Below are 25030 nucleotides of genomic sequence, written 5' to 3' on the forward strand. Positions count from 1 at the left end.
AATATCGGTCAAAAAGTATCGATACCAGAAGTATCGATACTATAGCTGAGATCATTTCTTGAATTTTTGATAAATACATTTTCTCAGGGTGGCCACTTTACCGGAAAACGGGTAAAGCGGGAAAAAGCCGGGAATCTTAAATCACCGGGAAAAAAATACGGGAAAACCGGGAAATTAGGCTTCACGCCGGGAAAATCATCCTCCTTCATGTCTGCCGCTTTATTTGTACAACAGTTTCTGAGGAAATGTCAACATGAGACCCTGTTTTTTTATGTTTACCTAACTGGCATGATTCTGCCGGATAGAGGAAAGCTGGTTGTTGGTTTCAGTTAAAGTCGACAGCGGCTTCGCAGCAAGATCTGCGTCAAATAAAATCAGGCTTGATCAGGTGGATAAATTTACTGTTCCGTAACATATATTGTCAGATTTTAAAGAAGTCAAAAAGTTATCAGCGTCGCGGGAGGCGTATCGAAACTTCTTGTGAATAGTGTTCGACATCGCATCGGGGAGAATCCGGTCAAAAGTCAAATAGGACCGGAAACTTCGAGTCTCGATTTTATTTCGAACCGGACCGGAACGGAGCTACCCGGTTTGTACTTCCCGATTTTTGGTATGATTTTAATCACAAGCAGCAAAAAGCAGCAAAAAAAATTTTTTCATTCTGTGTTGGACCTTTTGACTACTTGATTTTGTTGGGGAAAGACGCCACCTTGAAGAGCTATTTGTTAAAGTTTTCTCAGATTTTTTCTATATCAAAAACAAACAGTGGTTAAATTATTTTTTTTTTTTTCAAATTGTTTATTCAGAGTGTCAGTTGAATTTATTTTACGGACCATGACAAAATTTCTTATACATTACATTGACCCCAGCTCGAAAATTTTAAAGTCCCAGGATCGAAGTTTTTCGAAAAAAAAAATTGTTTTGAAATAACAGATCTCAACGTTTCATGCATTTTGCAAAATGCATCTAGACAGTTTCATGTGCATTTTTTTCATTGGTCACTCTGAGGCTCTTCTTCCCAAAGTCCGCTTGAAGTTTTGCCTGAGGACATTTTTCTAGAAGACAAAAACTCTATGCCCCAACTCTTGAATTTATCCCACGCATTTCATTGGCATCCTGATACAGAAGCACTGCAAGCTCGAGAGAAGGTTGACAGAGAAAGATGCAGAAGGAAGCAAAAAAGCGCGAGAAGGCAAAGATTGTCAACGATTTGGAGATAAAGAGGGCGAAAATTGTGCAGCAGATCACCATGAAGGTACTTGCTAAAGTCGACAAACAGCTAAACACGATGAAGGAGGAATGTTTTTCATAGTTTTGTAACACTATTTTTGCAAGGCACAAATAAGCATGTGAAAATTGATTTTTTTCTCATATGTTTTAAAAATAAAACACCGGGAAATTTCACTAAATATCATCGAGAAAACCGGGAAAAAACCGGGAAATTGAAAATTGATATTGAGTGGTTCGCGGATTCAGTGATTCGCGAAAATACAGCAAAACTATTTGCTGAACAGAAAACAGTAAATGAATGGTTGCTGGAATCCAGCAAAAGAATTGATATGTCAAAAAATTTACGTCAAGCTGTCATTAGTAAAACGTGCCAAATCGCTGTGCAGCTGGTACGGGATCATCGCTAAGCTCCTGATAGTGAATATGGGACCATAGCTAAGTCCTTGTTGGGCTAGATGAACTTAAAAGTTGAAATGATAATCATACATCTCTAGTTCAACAGTAATTTGCCTATGATCCGATGGGCGGATGGAATCTGGTGCTTGACGGAAACATGGTTCCCTTGAATTAACTGGTTAACCAGCAAATTGATTTATGCTTTGCTGAATGAACAGCAAATTGTCATAGCTGACAACCAGCAAGTTGTATTTTGTTTTACCGAACATGCAGCAAACGACCTGTCACTTTTATGCAATTGAGCATTACTGAATAATTAGCAAATTTCATTTTGCTGAACAGATTGCTGGAAGAACAGCACACCAAAAATCAGCAAAATTTTGGTGGTTTCCAGCAATGAAAATTTGATGTGCCGACTTTTTGTTTTTAAGTTTAGTAAAGCGGGCAATGTATGTAGTTTCGCGGGAATGCGAAGATGAACGGGAATAGAAGGTGTGACTAGAATTAGAAAAAAATTTCCCTCGTCCGCTTGGTCAAAGAGTGTAATACAGGCTTAAGTTTTGCTAGTGCAAATAGACTTGTGCGATACTTATACTGACAGTGGCAGCTTTTCAGTGGTTCCAACTCGTATCAACTAGCTGGCATCTCCATCCGATTTGCTTTGCTTTATCGCAGCCAACATCGCAGCGGTTCTACGATGTGTGGGCTCCACTGACGCTGACAGACAGCATAACATAGCGTATCAAAAGTGGCGGTGATCTCGTGTACACATGTACACACAGCCCTTGTAACATGTCAGCTAGGTGGTCCGTTTGCATAAAAGAATCTCGATACAAATATCGCGGTTTTCAGTATCGATACGGTCGAGTATCGGACGCTTGTGTATCGATCCAAAAAATCGAAATATCGTCTCAAAAGTATCGATATTTCCGATACCGATATAATATCGCCCATTGCTACCGTCCATTTGTGGTTTTACTCGCAATCCCTAATACAACATTTTGCTCGCCTCGTCGGTGACTGCCGGCGAAGCGAGTTGAATTTTACATCTCATGAGGCTCCTTAGCTGATTTATTTTTAATCAGTTTCATTTTCGAAAGAGATGCTTTCAGTTACACAATACAATTTCAGTGTTTAAAATACAATTTGCATATTGATTTTCGAAATTAAATTCTACGCATGTCATTCAAAGAAAGAAAAACTAGACTAGCTTAGCAAGCGAGTTTTCTTGGTGGATCCCACAATTGAGGGTCCCCTAATGGGACAAACATGTTAGTTTTAATCAACTAGAACAATTACTTCTTCCTTCGATTTATTTTGAATCAAATTTTGCCTTACTGTTCATTATTGCTGGGGATAATAGTTGTTCCGGTTACCACCCGAGGCAGATTGATAGTAATTATTCGTATGTTGATGAGTATAAGGCTGCCATGATTGACTTGGCGGTTGTGGTGGACCAGGAGGTGGAACACTAGTGTTGTAACTACTTGAGGGACCGCTAACATGTGGCTGAGCTGATGGGGGAGGTCCTTGATGAATAGGGTAAACAGGATAATTACTGTAGCTACCATGCTGCGTATTGTCCGTCGTGATGTGTTTTGGTATGGGATTGGCTTCCATCTCTACCACAACGGGAGGTACAGGGGGCGCCGTCTAAAAAACATTTCATTAGTTCAGAAATCAAACATTTTAAAGCAAGGTGTACCTTTACAGGAGTGCTTCCTATCGTAGGCGAATTTTTAGTCGCTATTGGTGAAATATTAGCTCGTTTAGCTGGCGGTGACGCTTTGCTTGGAGGTAGCTGTGGTGGACTATCTGGCGGCGTTTCGTTGTTAGGCTGCTGATAAAGATCTAGAACTTGATGACATATATCTTCAAGTATTTCCATTGTCACATCTTGCACAAACATGTCCCACCACTTTAAATGTTCTGGTTGTTTGCCCACCCAATCTAATACGGTAAATTTACTCAACTTACTAGCCAAGTAGATTAGTGCTACAGCAATAATTTCCGGTTCCCACTGAAGTGAAACCGTGGTACTCAATGAATCGTTGACAAAGTTCCAAGCCATTTGAACCATTTTTTGAAGCTTGGTGCTGTCTCCTTTAAGACACTTAGCATATTTTACCAAAAATGAATATGGATGTTCAACTTGCAAATCAAATTTGATAGTTTGTAGTAGAATTCGTTCCAGTGTCATGACTTCCTCTTTTGGATCTTCGCCAAATGATACAAACTTCTGATCCGTAAGAAGTGATCGTGCTGTTTTTATTATATCCTTGCATTTTTTCGGAGTTTCCTCTACCTTCCCAGCCAGAAACAGGCAGCAACATGCCGTAACATAGCGCGGAAAAGTTTTGAAAGAGTGAAACATATAAAAGCGATGAAAATAAACAACGCCGGTCGCAACAGTGTTGTGTCCTAATCCCATCGATGTTCCGGTTTGCATAATAAATCGAGCACCCTCTTTTCGATAACGCCGTTCGGTATCAAAATCGATTCCATCCTGAATCGACGGTGTGTTGCGAAGATCTTTCTTTTCATAATACCAATTTGGCATGCTAAAATTCACTAGAAATTGCAAACAACTTGACTTATTTTCTAAAAAACTTTCATTGCTCTGAACAATATTTGACATTTTTAGGCCTTGGAAGTTTTAGCATTTTGGAAATATTTCAATGCCATTGTAGCAAAAAAGTGGAGTTGGGTACACTAGCAGTGTTGCTATTTATGTGAAGTATTTGAACAGAATGGAAGTGTCTTACATTTTTCATTTTTAATCAATACACTTCTGAGGTTTATCAAAAACATTATATCAATGATATAAACAGAAAATCAAGTTTCGATAGCCGAATGTTATACTAAGATTTTGCTTTTCTCTCGCTTTGCGATTCCAAACAAACTGGAATATTGAATGTGACTTTGAGCATACTAGTAAGAACTATAGACACTATATATATATATATATATATATATATATATATATATATATATATATATATATATATATATATATATATATATATATATATATATATATATATATATATATATATATATATATATATATATATATATATATATATATATATATATATATATATATATATATATATATATATATATATATAGTGTCTATAGTAAGAACGAGTTAATAAATACAGTCGCCGTTCGATAACTGCAAGTCTTTTAACTGCAACGCTTCTTAACTGCAAGACCGATAACTGCAACAACTTTGCAGTTATCGGACCGCAATCCGTCAAATCTGAAGTCAAAGTCATATTTGACATTGAAGTGACAAATCTCGCGGGGGGATTCTAAATGAATTTGAAAATGAAAAATGTTGAATATCTAGAAACATTTCAAAAGGACTTTTTCATTTCGATTTCGTTTACTTGTTGTCTCTTCATTTTCCACTATTAAGGGGTTATATACCTTTGTGGTCGAGAAAAATGAGGGAAGTTTGAATTTTTTCTTAAGTGCATAGCACCATTTTCATTGCATCAAAGTGGTATTTGTCTGAAAGTACAGTTTATGAACAACAAAAAAATACGTTTGATTTTGAGATATACCAATTATTACTGGAGTAATGGCCGTTTCCCCGAAACGCTTTTTTTGCAGAGGCTTGCGGTGATACTGATAGAGACTCAGCGGGTCAACCGAAATCAAAAAACTCATATTATTTCATTAGTTTAGAAGTGTGCCGTGTCCTTGAACGATCGCTTTTATGAGTATTTTGTTTTCAGTGCAAACGGGAACGTTTTTCCCAAAAAATGCACGTTTTGAGCACTAAAAATTGCATTGAAAATTTTTTTGCGGCAAAATGTAACTGTATGTTTCAAAAAGCGATCGTTCAAGGACCGGTGAATTTAATAACGAAAATTAAAAAAAAAAAAGATGAAAGAAATCGGTTCAGTAGTTTTCCCGCAATCAGGATCACGGCAAAGTTATTTTTCGGAAAACACTATTCCGAGATAATCGCGTGTAAAGTTTCAAGTTTAGCTTATGCGGCCGTGGCGAGGCGCCCTGCAAATCGCTCTAACTTTCTTCCTTTTGCTCAGATCTTTATGAAAATTTGTGAAAATGTTTTCAAGATGTTGTATTTGAAGATAATGCAATAATTTTTTTTTCGGTTTTTTGAAAGCTAAAAAGGTATATAACCCCTTAATCAATGAAGCAAAATCACCATGTTATGTGGTTCACTTTCCTTAATTATTATAAGAGAAAAAAATATTGCTTGTGCATTGTTTGGCTAGCTTTCACTACTCAGTAAGGCAGTGCATAGTAGATCACAAACAATATTTTGTGAACTAGCGTTAAATAGACCATTTTAGAAACTGATAGGTGTCACGGATCCTGCTGACATTGATGTTGCTTTTACTTGCGTTATGTCAGCGGTTCCGAGCTTTCTGTCGAAATTTCATTCATGAATTGAGTTCAGAAACGTCTCGTAAAATGATCTTCTGTAGTGATGAACTTTATCTTCGCCTACATATGGGTTATGTAAAGTAGTTACTAAAACGCAATAGATTATGATGCGGAAATATGAATATCAAATTGATTAATCAAAAAGCTTGCCTATTTTAGTTTCCTGCTATTTTTTGACGCTATTTCATTAAAAAATACATTTCGACATCATTGAAAACAAAAATGGTAGTGACGGACCCCCCTCTAAATTTTGGCATGTGTCAAGTGTTGCAGTTATCGAACGGCATTCGATAACTGCAATGTAAACATGTTGCAGTTAGCGAACGACGACTGTATTCCAACAAACAATGTTGTCAACAAATTTGTTTGTTGGGATAATATACACATGTGAATAGGGCCATATGAAACGCCCTTTTTAAATTATATGTATCAGCTTAATCTACCCATACAATTAAGATTCTTTGATTGAACGAATTGTCTTTAATAAAAAAAAAAAAAAATAATTACAAGTGGATTACGCTTGTTCCAAGGAACAATAATTGGGTTGTTTAGCTATTCACGAATTACACTCTTTTTACATACCAGCTAAAAGAGTGTAATTTTCTGAACAAAACGTGATTCTTTAAAATTTTATATCATTGTCCTTATATTTTAAAATAGAGAATAGAAATCGCTTTAAATCGCTACACTACACTACGTACACTGAAACTACTACTACGTACACTGAAAAAAAAATCACACGCTTATACCAAATGCTTTTTATACATGTATACCAATAATCCAACCCTGAGAGAGGTGCCAGCTGGCTTTGTTTTTATCCTCACGAATGTCATCGTGAACCATACAAGAAATGTCATTGGGAACCGGGAGCCCTGATGAAATGAAATATGAAGAGTATCGTAGTCGATGTAAATTTATCCGGAATTTATTTTTCCAAGATAAGTTTTCAAATAAATATTTCTGAAAGATAAATTATTTCTGTTCTATCTTTCACTTTGGTTTATTTCCAGTTATAAATGTGCTAACTTTTTTTGCTTTGGTGATTTAAGCGTTTTTACGAAAGCACTCACTTAATAAAAGCCTGCATATTTTGATCAACGTCGCTCAATCATTAATTTAGAATTAAAATACTGTATACTTTATTTTTATTTTACAAGTAAACATGAACTTTCACTATGTAATCAATATTTACTGTACACTAAGGTCGCTTTTACGCGGTTTTTTTACGCGGATTTCGAAATTTACGCGGTTTTTACGCGGATTCCCGAATTTACGCGTTTTTTTACGTGGCACGTATTTCCCGCTTAAAAAGCGACTTTAGGGTATTTCTATTTATTATTTGAAATTGGCGGTGAAGTTATTATCTCTTCACATTATATTGTAAAATATGTTTTATGTTTTTTTTTAGTAAAATAATATATTACCATCTTGGAGTAGATTTGGTATTATTATATTGAAATCAATCCACAAGAATGAGAGGATATTTCTCAGTGTATGCAATGTTAGTACGCTGTCTAGTAAACGCACTATTTGAGAACCGTCAATATTGAAACGCTAACAGTGAACGCTAATTCTGGCGGAAACAGGCTGACGAGTTTACAGGAAGAAGGAGAAGATTCGGTGACGTTCGGAAAAGTGTTGAGCTGACGCAAGCAACTCGGGTTAGATTGACGGAGAGAAAGAGTGGTTACGCATTGGTTAAAAAGCGATAGGTTCGGGAGAGTGCAGGAATGCGTACAGATCGTGTCATGATCGAGAGAGAATTTCGGTGGAAAGAGATAAACGACGGAGCTAGAGACGCCCGATAATCCACCGAAGACCATCTTTCGACATTCTGTTGACTAAAGTTACCGCGATAAGACGTGTTTCGTTTCAGCTGATGCATAATGGCCGAAAAGCGTCACGACAATGGCGCAGTGGACGCTCCCGAGAAGTAAGTATTTTCGACTATCAGTTGTGGAGTTTACTTCACGTTTCGGCTGGCAACTATATAAGGAATATGCACCGCAGATAACCAAGTTTTACGGAACACAGAGAAATCCAGTATTTTTCTCCTTATTTCCCGAAAATAATGGCGGCTTACAGAAAAATAAAATCTGAGTGTGTGTTAAGGTTAGGAGACTGCTTCCCATAAAAAAAAAAAAAAAAACTGGAGCGAGAGGACTCCTACACAAAAAAAATGAACAAGTGCGCGATCGGACGCACTGAATAGAAAGAGTGGAACGTTTTCCAAAAAAAAAAAAAAAAAAAAAAAAAAAAAAAAAAAAACTAGGAATGAGCGATAGGACTCAGATGGAAGGAGCGTTAGGACTCCTAATACAAAAATGATTTGAGCAAGAGGACTCTAGAAAAAAAATTAATGAGCGATAGGACTCCTGAAACAATAATTTGAGTGAGAGTAGTCTAGTAAAAAAAAAAAAAAAAAATGTATTGAACATGGTAGACACAACCTCAATTAACTTAAATTGAAGTTTTGTGAAACTGGGTTGTTTTCTAGCACTTTTTATCGTAGAATGGTCAAATATCTAGTGCACTACTACACAGTACTGCATTTCATCGCATACTGATATTGACGGAAAAAAAAATTAATAATTTCGTTTATTTTCCGATTCGTAGGAAAATGAAGAAGAAAAGCACAAGTTCGAAACTGGATGCTGTCATGAAAGAGTTGGCAGAAGTTAAATCCTCCAATGTCATGATGAAGCAACAACTAGAAAAAGCACAGGAAACCATCAAATCGCTTCAGGCCAGCCTTCAATCTCCTCGGAGTGAGGGAGACGTTGAAAGCGTTGAATTCAACGGTAATGCTGGCCCTTCGAGCACGCGCCGTCAGATAAACGAGACAGGTACGGAATTGACGAGGTTCATGTCCTCAATGAACCAAATGTCCATATCCTCAATTCGCTTACCGGAATGCAAACCATCAGTGGAAGGTGAGCAAGTTGGAAGGCGTGATTTTGAAGCATGGAAGGATCTGCTCTTGGATTCGCTCAAGCTCGCTGGAGTTGATGACGAGCCAACTCAATTCGTCGTTTTTAAAGTGAAAGCCGGACCAATGCTTCTGGAAATTTACAAGAACACGAAGTCCACCTCTGAGGCTCCAAGTGACGTGATGTATCCGTTTTCGAATGCGTTATTTCGACTGAAAGCATATTTTGGCTCAGCGTCAGATATCATGCTTCAACGCCGCAAACTTGCGGTGATGGCTCAGCGACCGGAGGAAACAGATTTATCGTTCATCATGAGAGTGGGTGCTATTGCTCGTCTATGTGACTTCGCTGAGGGGAAAGAGTTCGAGGAGATAATTAGCACCGTTGCCGAACACGCCAGAAACAAACAGGTGCGCACCGTTGCTTTGAAAATGTTAAGCCGCCAGGGGTCATTCACGGATCTAGTAGATAAGGTCCGTGAAATTGAGGCCGTGACAATGAACGAAGAGTTTTACCACTTGAAACATGGCAAAACAGATCATGCAATGGTTGCTGCTGTTAGTGTTCCATATGCAACAGCAGGTCCATCCCGACAAGGATCATTTCGTGGTTCGACATCTCGTGCAAGATTCGGCTATCAGTACACCAGTCGCGGTGGAAATCGATTTCGAACACCCTACGAAAGAATAGGATTATACAAGCAACAAGAGTATGGACGGCCGGATCCATATCGGTGCTTCAGATGCAACAGCGTTTATCACAAACCGGAATCCTGTTTTGCGATTGATAAAGTTTGCTTAAACTGCGGCCGCAAGGGACATATTCAGAGAGCTTGCCGTACTTCCATGCAAAAGGAAAATGAACGTTTGACGGATTTTGCAAAACCAAATGTTGTACCGAGTCAGATTGCTGCGATTGAACAGGGAAATGGAACGAAGGCGGAGGACCCAGCCGTAGATAAAAATGTAGGTGATATAACCGAGATGTAAGGTATCATCTTCAACCTTTCTTTATACATTGGAATGTTCGTCTTTCAAATCTTAAACAATATGAGACACTTGTTTGAATTAAAACTAAATAAATGTTGATAACAAAAAAAAAAAATAAATAAATATAAAAATCTATCATGAATTGTTTTCAATGTTTTAAAGAAAAAGCAGGTTCGATGATACTATAGAATTTTCAAAATATTATTTGAAACTGATTAAATATAACTTTTAACAGCTGAATATCATGGGAATTTGGAGTCCGTTGATGCCCAAGAACGATGGATTGATAATAGCGAAAGTTGCAGGTCTACCGTGTGAGTTCCTTATCGACTCTGGAGCTCAGGTAAATACATTGACTGAGAATCGATTCAACCTACTTTGGAGCAACGAGGTGTACCAAAAAGGGGTGTTCAACCTGCAGCACAGTACTGACAAGACTTTGAAGGCTTACGCATCAACTGGAGAAATACCAGTTGTGTCTACGTTTGAAGCATTCCTGCACGTTTCCGATGATAGGCCTGTCCTACTTGAAAAGTTTTACGTCGTTAAAGAATTCCGCTCCCTTCTAGGTAGAGCTACCGCGACTCGTTACAGTATCTTGTTACTTGGTCTGAAAGTACCATTGATCAATGAGAACCTTCCGTTGCAATCATGGTGTGAAACTGGTGATAACGAAATTGCCACAGTTCAGACGGATGCAATGTTTCCAAGATTCAACGTTCCTCCCGTAGAAATACCTTACGACAAAACTAGACCACCTTGTCGGAATGTCTTTATGAACATCCCAATAGCGGTAAAGCCCATTGTTGAAAAACGGCTAGATCAGCTTCTTGCAGCAAACATAATAGAGCGCGTAACTGATGGTATGGATACATCCTTCTGTTCATCGATGCTAGCTATCCCGAAAGGAAGGGATGATATAAGGTTAGTGATCGATTTGAGAGGCCCGAACAGATATATTCAGAGATCACCGTTTACCATGCCTACTCTGGAAAAAATTCTTGTTGATTTGGACGGCGCTCAATGGTTTTCGACGATAGATTTGACTAATGCGTTTTACCATATCGAACTCGCTGAGAACAGCCGTCATCTGACGAACTTTTGTACGGAGTTCGGAATGTTTCGGTACGTTAGACTGCCTTTTGGATTGTGTAACGCACCGGACATATTCCAGGAAGTCCTACAAAGAAAGATTCTTGGAGGCTGCAAAGGAACAAAGAATTATTTGGATGATGTTTTGATCCACGGCAAGACTCAGGAAGAACATGATGAAAACCTGAAGGCAGTCCTAGATCGTTTCCAAGAACATAATGTTAGAATCAATACTAACAAGTGTACTTTCCGTAGCCAATCCGTCAAGTTCCTGGGATTCTTGCTGACGTCAAAAGGTTGGCAAATAGAGGACGAAAAATTGAGCGCTATTCGGGACTTCCGCCAGCCGGAAACAATTCCAGAAGTTAAAAGTTTCTTAGGCTTGGTTACATTTGTAGACAAATTTGTTCTACACCGGGCTACCAGGACCGAAAAATTACGCGCACTTGCTAAATCCAGTTGTTTTTATTGGACAGACGAAGAGAATGTAGAGTTCTTGGCTTTCAAAGAAGAGGCACTGGACGTGATTCGAACGCTCGGATATTTCAATATTTTGGATAGAACAGAATTATTCGTCGATGCGTCTGCAATCGGACTCGGAGCGGTCTTGGTGCAATTCAACAATAATGATGTGCCAAGAATTATTGCATGTGCCTCAAAAGCATTAACGAAAACCGAACAACGTTATCCGCAAACGCATAGAGAGGCACTGGCTGTAGTATGGGGAATAGAAAGGTTTGCGTTCTATTTAACTAGCCGGACGTTTACAGTCAGGACGGATGCTGAAGCAAACCAATTCATATTTGGAGGAAACAATCGAATTGGTAAACGAGCAATTTCGAGAGCGGAGGCTTGGGCTCTTCGCCTACAGCCATTCGACTTCACCATCAAGCGAGTACCAGGTAACGAGAACGTAGCTGATGTGCTATCGCGTTTAATAAAGTTCTCACAAGTTGCGGAGCCATTTGAAGATGACGGGGAAGAGGGTCATATGCTGTTTGCATTGGATACAGGAATCATGGACATTTCGCTCGGAGAGATCGAAGCTTGTGCTGAAGCAGACGATGAGTTAGTGGAATTGCGAAAGGCCTTGGAATGTGATAGCTGGCCCCAGGAGCTACGGAAGTATGAAGCTCAGAAAAAGAATCTGTACCATCTCGGGTCTCTGATTTGCAAGGATGACAAAATAATTCTTCCTAGGTCTTTGCGTCTTAAAACAATGTCGTCGGCACACGGTGGACATATCGGCGAGGTTGCCATGAAGAGAATCATGCGGGAGTTCTTCTGGTGGCCTCGTATGGCTTCTGATACGGAGAAATTCGTTAAGGACTGTGAAACTTGCCGTATGCTGTCAAGAAAAAATCCTCCTTTGCCCCTTTCATCCCGTGAATTGCCTGAAGGCCCTTGGGAGATTATACAAATCGATTTTCTCTCAATTCCGGGCTTCGGGTCAGGTGAATTTTTGACCATAGTGGATACCTACTCCCGTTACCTGACAGTTATTGAAATGAAACGTACAAATGCAGAAGCGACCAACGCTGCTCTTTGTGACGTTTTCAAGCGCTGGGGATGCCCACGTATCCTGCAGAGCGATAATGGTCCACCGTTCGGCAGCCATAACTTCTGCTCTTTCTGGGAAAACAAAGGAGTTAAAGTGCGAAAAGCTATACCGTTAAGCCCGCAATCAAACGGCTTAGTGGAACGTCAGAACCAATCTATAATCAAGGCTGTAAGTGCAGCCAACGTAGAGGCCAGTAACTGGCGTTCTAGTTTAGAGCGATTTGTGCACAACCACAACACATTGGTTCCCCACACAAGGCTCAATACCACCCCATTCGAACTCATGGTGGGCTGGAAATTCCGGGGCACATTCCCAAGCCTTTGGACTGACTTCAACACTAATGATTTGGACAGAATAAATGTTCGAGAACGAGATGCTGAAGCAAAACTCAACAGCAAGTATTATGCTGACGAGACAAGGGGTGCGAAAACCAGTAATATTAGGGTAGGTGACGTTGTGCTACTGAGCCAAGTAAAGAGGTGTAAGACTGACCCGACATTTTCTCGTGAGCGTTACACCGTCGTTGCGCGGCATGGGGCCAAGGTAGTAATTATGAGTAGTAATGGAGTGCAATACGCTAGGAACGTACAAGACGTGAAACTGATACCTTTCCCAATGGAAACTCATACAGACCCAGCAGTAGAAGAAATACACCCAAATGTAACCCTCGACGATCCTCCAGGCACTTCACGGATTGTCCGTTGTGTACCGGAGGAGAATTCAGTAGCAGTAACAAATGAAGAAGATGATTCACGAAGCAATATAAAACCAACTCTTCGTCGACGTGAGGGAATCAGAAAACCGTCTCGTTATAATGACAATTTCGTTTATATTGTTTACGAGTGAAAGTTGTCTAGTATGTTATTAAAATTTTTCTAAGTACACAAAAAAAAATAATAAAAACAAAAAAAAAAAACAAAAAAAAAAGATGAAGGTTGGATAACAAATAAAGAAACATGGAAAGAAAGAGTAGAGAAGGGGGATATTGTAGTAGATTTGGTATTATTATATTGAAATCAATCCACAAGAATGAGAGGATATTTCTCAGTGTATGCAATGTTAGTACGCTGTCTAGTAAACGCACTATTTGAGAACCGTCAATATTGAAACGCTAACAGTGAACGCTAATTCTGGCGGAAACAGGCTGACGAGTTTACAGGAAGAAGGAGAAGCTTCGGTGACGTTCGGAAAAGTGTTGAGCTGACGCAAGCAACTCGGGTTAGATTGACGGAGAGAAAGAGTGGTTACGCATTGGTTAAAAAGCGATAGGTTCGGGAGAGTGCAGGAATGCGTACAGATCGTGTCATGATCGAGAGAGAATTTCGGTGGAAAGAGATAAACGACGGAGCTAGAGACGCCCGATAATCCACCGAAGACCATCGTTCGACATTCTGTTGACTAAAGTTACCGCGATAAGACGTGTTTCGTTTCAGCTGATGCATAATGGCCGAAAAGCGTCACGACACATCTCTTACCATGATGTACACTGAAAAAACTGCGCACGCTTCATCCAAGTGTTTCATCAAAGGATATGAAAATGACTCTGCATTGTTATTTGAAGAATTTTTTTTATCGAATTCAATCATTTTTCACTTTCGTTTCAAGTTGTCGCACACATTAAGTGACATCTATGAACCGCACATCATTTACGTATGATTCCAACATCCCTTTCAAGTGAATTGCACTTGAATCTGCCCCACTGTTTCATCACAGTGATTATCATGTGCGAAACACTTTCAGTTGATTTGTTTTGTTCTTATATGTTAAATGACGAGCCGTTTGTGCTGAGAAGTAGAAAAATGGCGACAGATGAAGATTCAGCGAGTGTAATACGGCCTTGAAGTTCGTCCATTTTTCGGACTATACATCTGTAAATTTTTGCAAGGTAAGTGGTTTGTGTTCCGTAAAAGAATCGAATTTGAATCATACTTTAATTTCGTTCTTCCATCACAGACATTCTAATGAAAGCATCTTTGCGCTAGAGGTAAGTTTTTTTGTTTACTATAACTTCAATTAATTAAATTAAATTAATTGAATTCTTTATTTGCTTTACAGGCTTCTTCAATAGAGAACGAAAATTTTAAATTTGGTGATGAAACGTTATAATTTAAATTTTAAGTTTTACAAATAAAAGAAAGGTTTCATTGTAGAACTGTTTTCATTTGAAAATCGAATAAAAATCATTAGAACTTCGGTAAACTTTCATTTGAGATTAAAAATCCAAACACATTGTGCCTATATGTTATAACACGCGAATTGAAAGAGTTTTTTTTTCTTTTGAAAATGAGGTTTTGCACGATGAACATTTCTAAAGTGTTTCGCATAAGAGTTCTATATGTTTTGATCAGTAGGGCGAATTCAAGTGCAAAACACTTTATAATGTCGTGTCGATTTCTTTCAGTGTAGAAATTGGAATAAGCATAAAGTAAGAACAATAATAACATATTGAGTGAGTATACACTATGTTTTCTCAGTTCTCGTTTTTTGCTGCAAAGAATATTTCTTGGAAGCAATACAACACTCCAGTTTTTACTAAAGCTGTGTTTAGTTGAATCAGTTGACTTAGTAATTAATAAATTATTTTTGTATATTTATTCGTTTTAATCATATTCTGGGTTATCTGACGAACAAAAATCGCAAAATACGTACCTCAGTTAATTTTACCGAAGTTCCTGTAATAAGTTGACAACTGAAATTTGCGAGTATCTAGGCAAAACAGTACCGAGAACCTCGTTAAAGTTTGACAGGTTTTAGATTTTTTGTTTTTACAGAATCTCGGTGTTTTGATGTACAGTCGTCGTTCGCTAACTGCAACATGTTTACATTGCAGTTACCGAATGCCGTTCGATAACTGCAACACTCAACACATGCCAAAATTTAGAGGGGGGTCCGTCACTACCATTTTTGTGTTCAATGATGTCGATATGTATTTTTTTATAGCAATAGTGGCAAAAAATAGCAGAAAACTAAAATAGGCAAGCTAATCGATTACTGAATTTGATAGTCATATTTCCGCATCATAATTTATTGCGTTTTAGTAACTACTTTACATAACCAATATGTAGGCGAAGATAAAGTTCATCACTACGAAGACCATTTGACGTGACGTTTCTGAACTCAATTCATGAATGAAATTTTGACAGAAAGCTCGGAACCGCTGACATAACGCAAGTAAAAGCAACATCAATGTCAGCAGGATCCGTGACACCTGTCAGTTTCTAAAATGGTCTATTAAACGCTAAGTCGCAAAATATTGTTTGTGATCTACTATGCCCTGCCTCACTGAGTAGTGAAAGCTAGCCAAACAATGCACAACATTTTTTTTCTCTTATAATAATTACGGAAAGTGAACCACATAACATGGTGATTTTGCTTCATTGACTAATAGTTGAGATGATAATGAATGACAATGAACTCATGTCCTGGGCTCAAATCAATTTGTGCCCGCTGTCAACTGTCAGATAGAGGTGTATGAATTGTGGCGGTGATATACTATCTCGTTTACACATACATGAGATGTTATCCTTTGAAACATGGCGCGATGCCATAAGGCTGATCTAGAATTAAGATACAACAAGCAAACGAAATCGAAAAAAAATCGAGAAAAATGAAAAAGTCCTTTTGAAATGTTTCTAGAGATTCAACAATTTTCATTTTCAAATGCATTTAGAATCCTCCCGCGAGATTCATCACTTCAATGTCAAATATGACTTTGACTTCAGATTTGACGGATTGCGGTCCGATAATTGCAAAGTTGTTGCAGTTATCGGTCTTGCAGTTAAAAAGCGTTGCAGTTCAAAGACTTGCAGTTATCGAACGGCGACTGTATTACCGAGATTTTCAGCGAGATCTCAGCTGTTGAAATCTTGATAATTTATTTCGGTGATAATATCTAAAGGCCCAGCACAATGGATAAGTTTGCGTTGCTTTGACGTTGATTTGACAGAAACTGTATGGGATAACTGTCAAATTGCCGCAAACGCAGCCGCAACGTATCCATTGTGTTTGGCCCTTAAGTGTGTACGTGGTTTGACGAAATTGACTGATCAATATGTCGATTGCACAAACACCCGATTTAGTTGATACATGCATAAAATTCGGGTTATTCGCGTTGAAAGAGATTTTAAAGGCTGCTCGCACCTACGTGAACACTCATATGTAATTGTCAAAATGTGCGTGATGACAAAAGCAAAAATATTTCCTTCCTTCTTTTTCGCATGCAAAAACCAAACAAATACAGTCGTCGTTCGATAACTGCAAGTCCTTTAACTGCAACGCTTTTTAACTGCGAGACCGATAACTGCAACAACTTTGCCGTTATCGGACCGCAATCCGTCAAGTCTGAAATCAAAGTCATATTTGACATTGAAGTGACAAATCTCGCGGGGGGATTCTAAATGCATTCGAAAATGAAAATTGTTGAATATCTAGAAATATTTCAAAAGGACTTTTTCATTTCGATTTCGTTTACTTGTTGTCTCATCATTCTAGATGGGAGATTATAGATATCCACTATTAAGGGGTTATATACCTTTTTGGTCGAGAAAAATGAGGGAAGTTTGAATTTATTTTCAAGTGCATAGCACCATTTTCATTGCATCAAAGTGGTATTTTTCTGAAAGTACAGTTTAACAACAACAACAAAATACGTTTGATTTTGAGATATGCCAATTATTACTGGAGTAATGGCCGTTTCCCCGAAACGCTATTTTTTTGCAGAGGCTTGCGGTGATCCTGATAGAAACTCAGCGGGCCAACCTTAATCAAAAAACTCATATTATTTCATTAGTTTAGAAGTGTGCCGTGTCCTTGAACGATCGCTTTTATGAGTATTTTGTTTTCAGTGCAAACGGAAACGTTTTTCCCAAAAATTGCACGTTTTGAGCGCTAAAAATTGCATTAAATTTTTTTTCGGCAAAATGTAACTGTATGATTCAAAAAGTGATCGTTCAAGGACCGGCGAATTTAATAACGAAAATTAAAAAAAAGACGAAAGAAATCGGTTCAGTAGTTTTCCCGTAATCAGGATCACGGCAAAGTCATTTTTCGGAAAACTTTATTCCGAGATAATCGCGTGTAAAGTTTCAAGTTTAGCTTATGCGGCCGTGGCGAGGCGCCCTGCAAATCGTTCTAACTTTCTTCCTTTTGCTCAGATCTTTATGAAAATTTGTGAAAATGTTCTCAAGATGTTGTATTTGAAGATAATGCAATAAATTTTTTGACGTGGGACTACGTCTTTCTTCACTATAGTAAGGTACCTTCTGGAAAAACTGGATTGAACATGTAACGTTTTTGGTTGGCGGAATGGAAGATTTTAGATGCTAATAGCGCTCAAACAACTGTTCCGATTTCAATAATTAATATACCGTTGGAAAGCTAAAACATACAAGATTTGTATAATATGATAATTTTAGTTACCATTTTCTTATTACTCCGTGAAAATTGCGGTAAAGTTTGAAGGTCGAATATCCACATACATTTTTCATACGATTGGTATATTTCCCTAACGCAGACTTCAAAAACATAGACGAAATGATTTCACGCATTCAGTCATTGGCTAGCAATGCCCACCAATTGGCATCGCATTCATCACCCAACGTAAGCGACGAAGAAAGAAACAGAGTTGCCAATGTTCCAGTTTAAACTGGATTCTTCCAGTTTTTTTCAAGTGATCCAGTCAAACAGTTTAATCCCGAAATCTTCCAGTTTTTTTGTATATTTGCCAGTTTTATCCAGATTTTTTGGACACTCAAGCTCCGACTGGTTTGGAAATATTTTTAGAACGTAAATTTTGTGGATTGATAAGTCATTGTAACAATTCTTAACAGCATTTTCAGTATTGTATCTTCTCGCATGAAACACGACCAAATTAAGGATTGTATTGCATGGTTGAGATAAAAAGACGAGTAAGTTCAGTAAGACGAGTAAGTTATTCTGAAACTAACAAATAGATTTTATCAGATTATGAAGAAAAGAAATAATTGCAATTACATAAAAATAAAAACAATCCATCTCAAAAATATTATATGCAGGCGGCATCCTTCAAATTGATTCCAGTTGCATAGCAGTTCAAAAATTGTTCGTATTCACTGATGGAACGTAAGAAAACGTTGCATCAATTCTTTTGTTAAAAGTTATAGTAAACGATAAAAGCTTTATTTTCTTGGATTTGTGATAAACTGGTTGCGAAATTTCAAATTTTGCTCCTGTGAATGAAAATTTTCAGTCTACAGTTCAGTCTACAATTTCAACAAAATGTAAGCCCGAAGTTGCTGTATTTAAAACTTATATTGTATTCAATAACCATCATAAAGAAGCTCTCTCACAATTTATTTTTTCAGTATTTTGTAAATTTATTTGGAATCCAGTTTTTTCCAGTTTTTTCTTCAGCATTCTTCCAGTTCAAATTAAGTTTTTATTGGCAACTCTGGAAAGAAAGCAGAGATGCTTCCACGTGATTGGTTCTTCCCCCAATCACCCAAGTTTCCCACACTGAGTGACGCTATAAAAGGACATTCCGTGTTGAGAGAAGCTCATTTCCTGGTCGACCGTCAAAGCGAACAGTTCGGCTTCCCTTCGATCTGAGTTGGACCCCACCAGTGGTAATCTAATTCAGATATCGTTGTTGTAATACAGCCCGAAACTGGACGTGATCGGCACCAGGAACCATTGAGAGCCGTTGGAAGGGACCATTGGAAGACTTGGAAGCCGTTTGGATACTGCCGATGGTAATTTGTGTAGGTATAGTGTGTCGTATACCAAGTGTGTGTGTCTGAGTAGCGTCTGTGTGTGTGAGTAGCGTGTGTGTGTGTGAGTAGCGCGTGTGTGTGTCGAGGTTGCAATTAACCCAAATTTGTGTAAAAAACGCCGAGCGTGTAAATATATGTTGCTTGTCAGTTGTGTGTAGGAGTTGTTTTTGTTTTGATTTTGGTTGTAGTGACAAGCAACATACTCGCCGCTGCATGTTGTTAATTTAATTTTAATTCGTAGTTTTTGTGTTAATTTTTATTTAAATTTTTATGTTAGAAGTATTAGGAGTTAGATTATAAATTATCGTTTGATGTTGTATCGCGTGTGCTATGAAAGTAGGGTCCGTTGCTCCTCCCGCGGTAAAAAAGGCGACAACATAAACGGTAAAACGGTCGAGCGCGGTGGCAGGATGCGAATTTTGTGTGTGGTGGTTTTGGGTGAACATGAAGCGGCGGGAAGCTTGAAAAAGGAGAAAGTGTCAAACGACGGGACGATTCGGACGCGGTTTTGGCGGAGAAAAATTTTGAGACGAAGCGAAAGTGCCGTTATCGTAGCGCGCGTGTGAAGGAAAAAAACCGTTCGACGGGGGTGAACCGAGTGCACAGAAAAACCCCGACCCGTGAGTGAGTGACACAGTAGAGTGTGGGATCGCCGGTTTATGGGAAACTTTGGTATTTCCCCGGCTAAGTGATAAGGATTCCTGATACGCTCGCTACTCTCGCTACAAAGGGTAAGCCGATCGAGCCAAGTCTCCCCTTTGTAGCTAAGCGTCAAGGAGAGTGAAGCAGGTGTAACCGAAGGCGCGTTCACCTGGGTAGTTCATCGCGGTGGCTACCGGGACAGTCTACGGTGAGTAGGTTTGTCCGGTGATATTTCACCACCGTCGCTGAGGGGGTTCCGCCAAAGTAGCCCTGCTCGCCCCCTTAGCTGAAAGCCAAGGACCCGCCATTTCTACGTGTCAGCGAGGAGAGCGGAAGGTCAGTTTTTTTATTTCGTTTCTTTTATTTATTTATTTTATTCATTGTATTTTTGTTATTTATTTATTTGTTTTAACTTTGTGTAGAAGTACCCCCGTGCATCGCCGCCCGCCGGGTAAATCGACCCCGTGAAAGCTGGGGTGGTAAGCATATCTTACAATTGGCGCCCAACTGAAATACAGATTTTGAGGAAAAATATTCTTAAGGAATATTTTTCCTCCCGAGCGTGGGGTACTTCCACCAAAAGTTAGTTTTGGGTGGAATAAACACAGTGGCGAGGACTTTTTCCGCTATAGTCGCGTTTTTTCTTGTATATTGTTGTTTTTAATATATTCTAGGTCGGTGTTAGGCTTCATTTTATTGTTTTGCAGAACGATTTCTTGCTTATTCAGCGTGACTTTGTTCTTGCAACGAAGGTTCTTGAGACCATTGCCGACTTAGGTTAACATTCGCGGCGAAATTCCTAAAATAAATTTAAAAAAAAGAACGTAATCATACTGTAATCATACCATACCCTACAATTACAAAGTCTCAATTCATCTCCCAGTTTTGAATTTGTGGATTACACATTTATTCCTTAACATGGCCGACAGAGCACTGTCCGTTGAGGAATTCAACGCAGCGTATCTGCAAATGCGTGTTGACCATTTGCACCCCGATGAGGTCGATTTTGAGCTTATCTCCCGCGGTGTTGTGATCCCTTCTGAGAGTGACAAATCGGGTTCACAGCGACGTCGTCGTTTGAGAGGGTTACTGAACATCGAAATGGAACAAACAGTGGAAGCTGTTCGGTCATTTAAGGGAGATGTTCAGGAAGAAATCGCTTTGTGTCGTGGGAAGTTTGAGTCCATGAGGGAAGATCTCCAGTACAGGTGCCCAAACAAAGAGATTTATCGGAGCAGACTGCTCCATTTGGGATTTCGACTTCAACTTTTGCAAAAATATGCCATTGGGGAGATTCTTACGGAGATTAGAAATATTTTCCTGGATGTCATGGCGCTGTACGATTATCATTTCGGTGATAATCCTATACCACCGTTACCTTCCAACGAAAATGTGGATGGGAAAACCGGGGAGAGTTCTTCGGGTCAAAATCCCGATCCGAAACCCACTCCGGTCAGAAATGATAATGACGTCAGTGACAGGGCATTCGGACAAGAACTTTTGAGTGTCTTACTGGAAATAAGGGCGGAGATTCGGGGTGTGCAGGATCAAATGGCGAAGAATGAGACTCACAACGATGCGCGTGTTAGTTCTCTTCAACGATCTGTAGAGGTCCTGGGCCATGAAATGACCGCCATTACAAAGATAGCTGCAGATCTCCAGAAAACAAAACAAGAGGTGAAAGAGCTACGGGAAACTGTTTCGGGATTACAGCAATTCATCAAAAGTACCATTTTACAACCTGTTGGTGAAGATCCTCCACCCAAAATGGATAACTATCATGATTATGATGATACCGAACCAGAGGATCTCCCCGTAGTTCAACAACCGATGAATCAAAGGGGCACTTCTAAGAATTCTGGTCTGCCTATTCATCATCCCCAGAGTTATTTTAAACAATCTCCGCTCCCGAACCACAACTATCATAACCATTATGGTAGCGTAGGTTCGGTCGAGCCTGCGGCGTATTATCTTCGTCCCCAACGCGTAGCCGATTGGAAAATCAACAAATACGCTGGGAATGATGAAGGGACGGGCCTGAATGAGTTTTTAGAATCTGTGCACCAGTATGCCGAGTCCGAACAGATTTCCGAAGAGGAGTTATTCAACTCAGCAATGCAACTATTCACCGGCAATGCTTTGGCGTGGTATAGAGCTATGCGGTCGCAAAAGCGGTTGTATAATTGGAATCATTTAGTTTGCGAGTTGAGGGCGAATTTCGTTCACCCTGAGCTCGACGCTACGTTGAGCATGAAAGCATCTCATCGGCGACAGCAGCGAAATGAATCCTTCCAGCAGTATTACCTGGAAATGGAGTCAATTTTCCGAGCTATGACCACGCCATTGTCCCCAAGTGAGAAACTCGATCTGCTTAAGAGAAATCTTAAGCCAGATTACAAACAGTATCTCATCTTGAGGCCGGTGAATACGCTTGCTGAGCTTCTGACTGTCGGCAAATCTCTCGATGCTTCACGAACCCCAATCTACTCCAAAGTATTTGGTGGTTCCAAGGAAGTAGCTGCAGTTTCTGATAACCCGGCTTACAGTGGTTCAAAGCCAACTCAACTGCAGCAGGGAAACGCGAGATTTGCCAAATCTAAAGTGTTCTATAAGAGTGCCCCGGGAGCCTCACAGCCGGCCACTAAGCCACCTCAGAATCTCCCAAAGGATTCGAGAGGCCAGCCGGATAAGAATCTCCATGGGAAAGCGAATAACGAGAATAAATCCGCTCAGTCACAGAAAACGGTCATCTCTTTACATTACCTGGTGGAAAACCATCGTCCACCCATATCTATGTCATGGCAACTGCTTCCTGAAGCCGCCGCTGATGATGATGGCGCTAGTGTTGAAAATATGGTCTTAAGATCCGTTCATTGTGCCACATCAGTAAAACGCGGATTTTTTCAGTGCTTCTAAGTATATTGAATGTAGGGTAATCCGGAACCTGTTAGAACATGTTTGAACGTGACCATTTATGTCCTGCACAAAATCTATAAAACTTTCGAAACAAAACAAACGCTCTTCGCGCTTCCCATTTCTACACACCACTTGCAGCAACAGTTGATCTCGCATGGACGGAGCTTAACCGGCTGTTTCGCGAGCACTGACAGCCTTTTGACGTATAATCGGGCCGGAGAGCCAGAGAAAAACGGCTTCAAGCAAAATGTATGGGAATGACGTTCGTGACAAGGATGTGCGTCCACCGCATCTCGGTTCCTGTTACAACTGCGGAACTCGCGGACACGAGCATGAAGAGTGTCAGAAACCAAAGAGAATTTTCTGTGTGCTGTGTGGATTTAAGGGTTTTGAAGCTTCCCATTGTCCCTATTGCCTAAAAAACGGGATTCGGTCCAATTAAAGCCGCCATTGGTACCCGACCAGCGCACCATCGAACAGCTAGTCATACCTCCCGAAGTGCTCCAAAATTTTCGACCTGCCGGCGATGAGGACTATTGCGACCCGCTTCCGTACAAACGATCAGTTTTAATCTGCCTTCGGATAATCGACCATTTACCTGGGTTGAAGTTCATGGTTCGAAGTTCGCAGCCCTGCTCGACAGTGGCAGTAATGCCACGATCATGAGCATGCGACTTCTTCAGAGAATTTCCCCCACCGCTTTGAAGGATTTAGATCAACCATGCGAGTTACGCTCGGCTGGTGGTCAGATCATGCCCGTTCAAGGCCAGTGCTATCTTCCTTTCACCTTCGAAAAGAAGACCAAAGTCGTTTGTACCCTCATCGTCGAAAATTTGAGTGTGGATTGTCTGTTGGGGATGGATTTTTGGAGAACCTTTGGACTTACTCCAGAATTACATGAATGTGCTGTGGTTAACCCTGGTCAGATGCAGGTTTTGGAGGCTAATGAGTGCTCGAATGAATCGACACTCACTCCAGAACAAGCGCAGCGGGTAGATGAGATAAGTCTCTCGTCCAGGGCGTTGTTCCAGGTAAACTGAACACAACCACCTTGACTGAGCACAGGATTGTAATAAAAGAGGAGTTCCGAGGTAAGGATCCAGTAATCCGCTATCCGTACAAGATGAGTCCAGAAAAACTGTCCAAAGTATGGGCCGAGGTAGACAGATGGCGTTCGATGGGAATCATAGAAGAGTCCGATTCGGAGTGGTCGTTGAACATTGTGGCAGTAACGAAACCCGATAGCTCCATTCGCCTTTGCCTAGACGCTAGGCCCATTAACGAGCGTACCGTACGCGATGCCTATCCGCTTCCGCACCCTGGCCGTATACTAGGCAGTCTTCCGAAAGCTAGGTTTCTGTCGACAATTGATCTGAAAGAAGCTTTTCTTCAGGTCCCGCTAGCGGAAGACAGCCGAAAGTATACAGCCTTCAGCGTGCCTGGTCGCGGAATGTTTCACTTCACCCGATTACCGTTTGGGCTAGTCAATAGTCCTGCGACTCTAGCAAGGTTGATGGACCGGGTCCTAGGTCGAGGCAAAATCGAGCCGTACGTCTTCGTTTACCTCGATGATATCATCGTGGTAAGCGAAACCTTCGAGCACCATGTACAACTGCTCAAAGAGGTTGCCGACTGCCTAAGTAGCGCCAACTTGACAGTCAATCTTGAGAAATCCCGTTTTGGTGTTCCAGAGCTAAAATTTCTAGGCTATTACCTTTCTCGCTATGGCTTGAAAGTCAACCCCGAGAAAATCCAACCGATTCTCGACTATGAAAGACCGATCACGATAACGAAACTTCGTCGGTTCTTGGGCATGTGCGGGTATTACCGCCGATTTATAAATCACTACAGTGAAGTGACGGCGCCGCTTACAGATTTGCTCAAAACGAAGTCGAAGAAGATTAGCTGGAACACAGAAGCCGAAAAGGCTTTTCTTGAGATCAAGGAGAAATTAATCACGCCACCAGTTTTGGTTTCACCGGATTTTTCGAAGGAATTCATCCTCCAAACTGATGCGAGCGACACTGCAGTGGCAGCAATGCTTGCGCAACAGCATCCCGATGGCGAGAAGGTAGTAGCTTACTTCTCCCATAAGCT

General features: G+C 40.0%; 3 protein-coding genes and 1 long non-coding RNA gene across 6 annotated transcripts; 3 read left to right on the forward strand and 1 right to left on the reverse strand.

Annotated features, from left to right (window-relative positions):
* Window positions 1-812: 812 nt before the first annotated feature.
* Window positions 813-4339, reverse strand: LOC129727656 (cyclin-K). Of its 2 annotated transcripts, XM_055685691.1 has the most exons (3): window positions 3332-4339; window positions 3195-3279; window positions 813-3140 (listed from the first exon to the last, which is right to left on the reverse strand). In XM_055685691.1, the coding sequence occupies exons 1-3, from the start codon at window positions 4262-4264 to the stop codon at window positions 2971-2973; spliced, it is 1188 nt and encodes a 395-aa protein (XP_055541666.1). In that variant the 5' UTR covers window positions 4265-4339; the 3' UTR covers window positions 813-2970. The 2 variants fall into 2 exon arrangements, with proteins under 2 accessions (XP_055541666.1, XP_055541665.1); XM_055685690.1 differs by having other exon boundaries at window positions 816-3279; window positions 3332-4329.
* A 3244-nt stretch (window positions 4340-7583) lies between these two features.
* On the forward strand, window positions 7584-10203 carry LOC129730619 (uncharacterized). 2 transcript variants are annotated; one of them, XM_055690090.1, is made up of 2 exons: window positions 7584-7987; window positions 8671-10203. In XM_055690090.1, the coding sequence occupies exons 1-2, from the start codon at window positions 7941-7943 to the stop codon at window positions 9971-9973; spliced, it is 1350 nt and encodes a 449-aa protein (XP_055546065.1). In that variant the 5' UTR covers window positions 7584-7940; the 3' UTR covers window positions 9974-10203. The 2 variants fall into 2 exon arrangements, with proteins under 2 accessions (XP_055546065.1, XP_055546066.1); XM_055690091.1 differs by lacking the exon at window positions 7584-7987 and adding an exon at window positions 8425-8446.
* Window positions 10204-10217: 14 nt separating this feature from the next.
* LOC129728531 (uncharacterized protein K02A2.6-like) lies at window positions 10218-13472 on the forward strand. The gene has a single exon (XM_055686975.1). The coding sequence runs from the start codon at window positions 10218-10220 to the stop codon at window positions 13470-13472; it is 3255 nt and encodes a 1084-aa protein (XP_055542950.1).
* Window positions 13473-13730: 258 nt separating this feature from the next.
* Window positions 13731-14825, forward strand: LOC129730590 (uncharacterized). The gene is made up of 3 exons (XR_008728884.1): window positions 13731-14511; window positions 14580-14610; window positions 14682-14825. It is a non-coding gene; the product is annotated as an uncharacterized LOC129730590 (long non-coding RNA).
* The last annotated feature ends 10205 nt before the right edge of the window (window positions 14826-25030 follow it).

The sequence above is a fragment of the Wyeomyia smithii genome, chromosome 3 (assembly GCF_029784165.1).
Source record: "Wyeomyia smithii strain HCP4-BCI-WySm-NY-G18 chromosome 3, ASM2978416v1, whole genome shotgun sequence".
NCBI lineage: Eukaryota > Metazoa > Arthropoda > Insecta > Diptera > Culicidae > Wyeomyia > Wyeomyia smithii.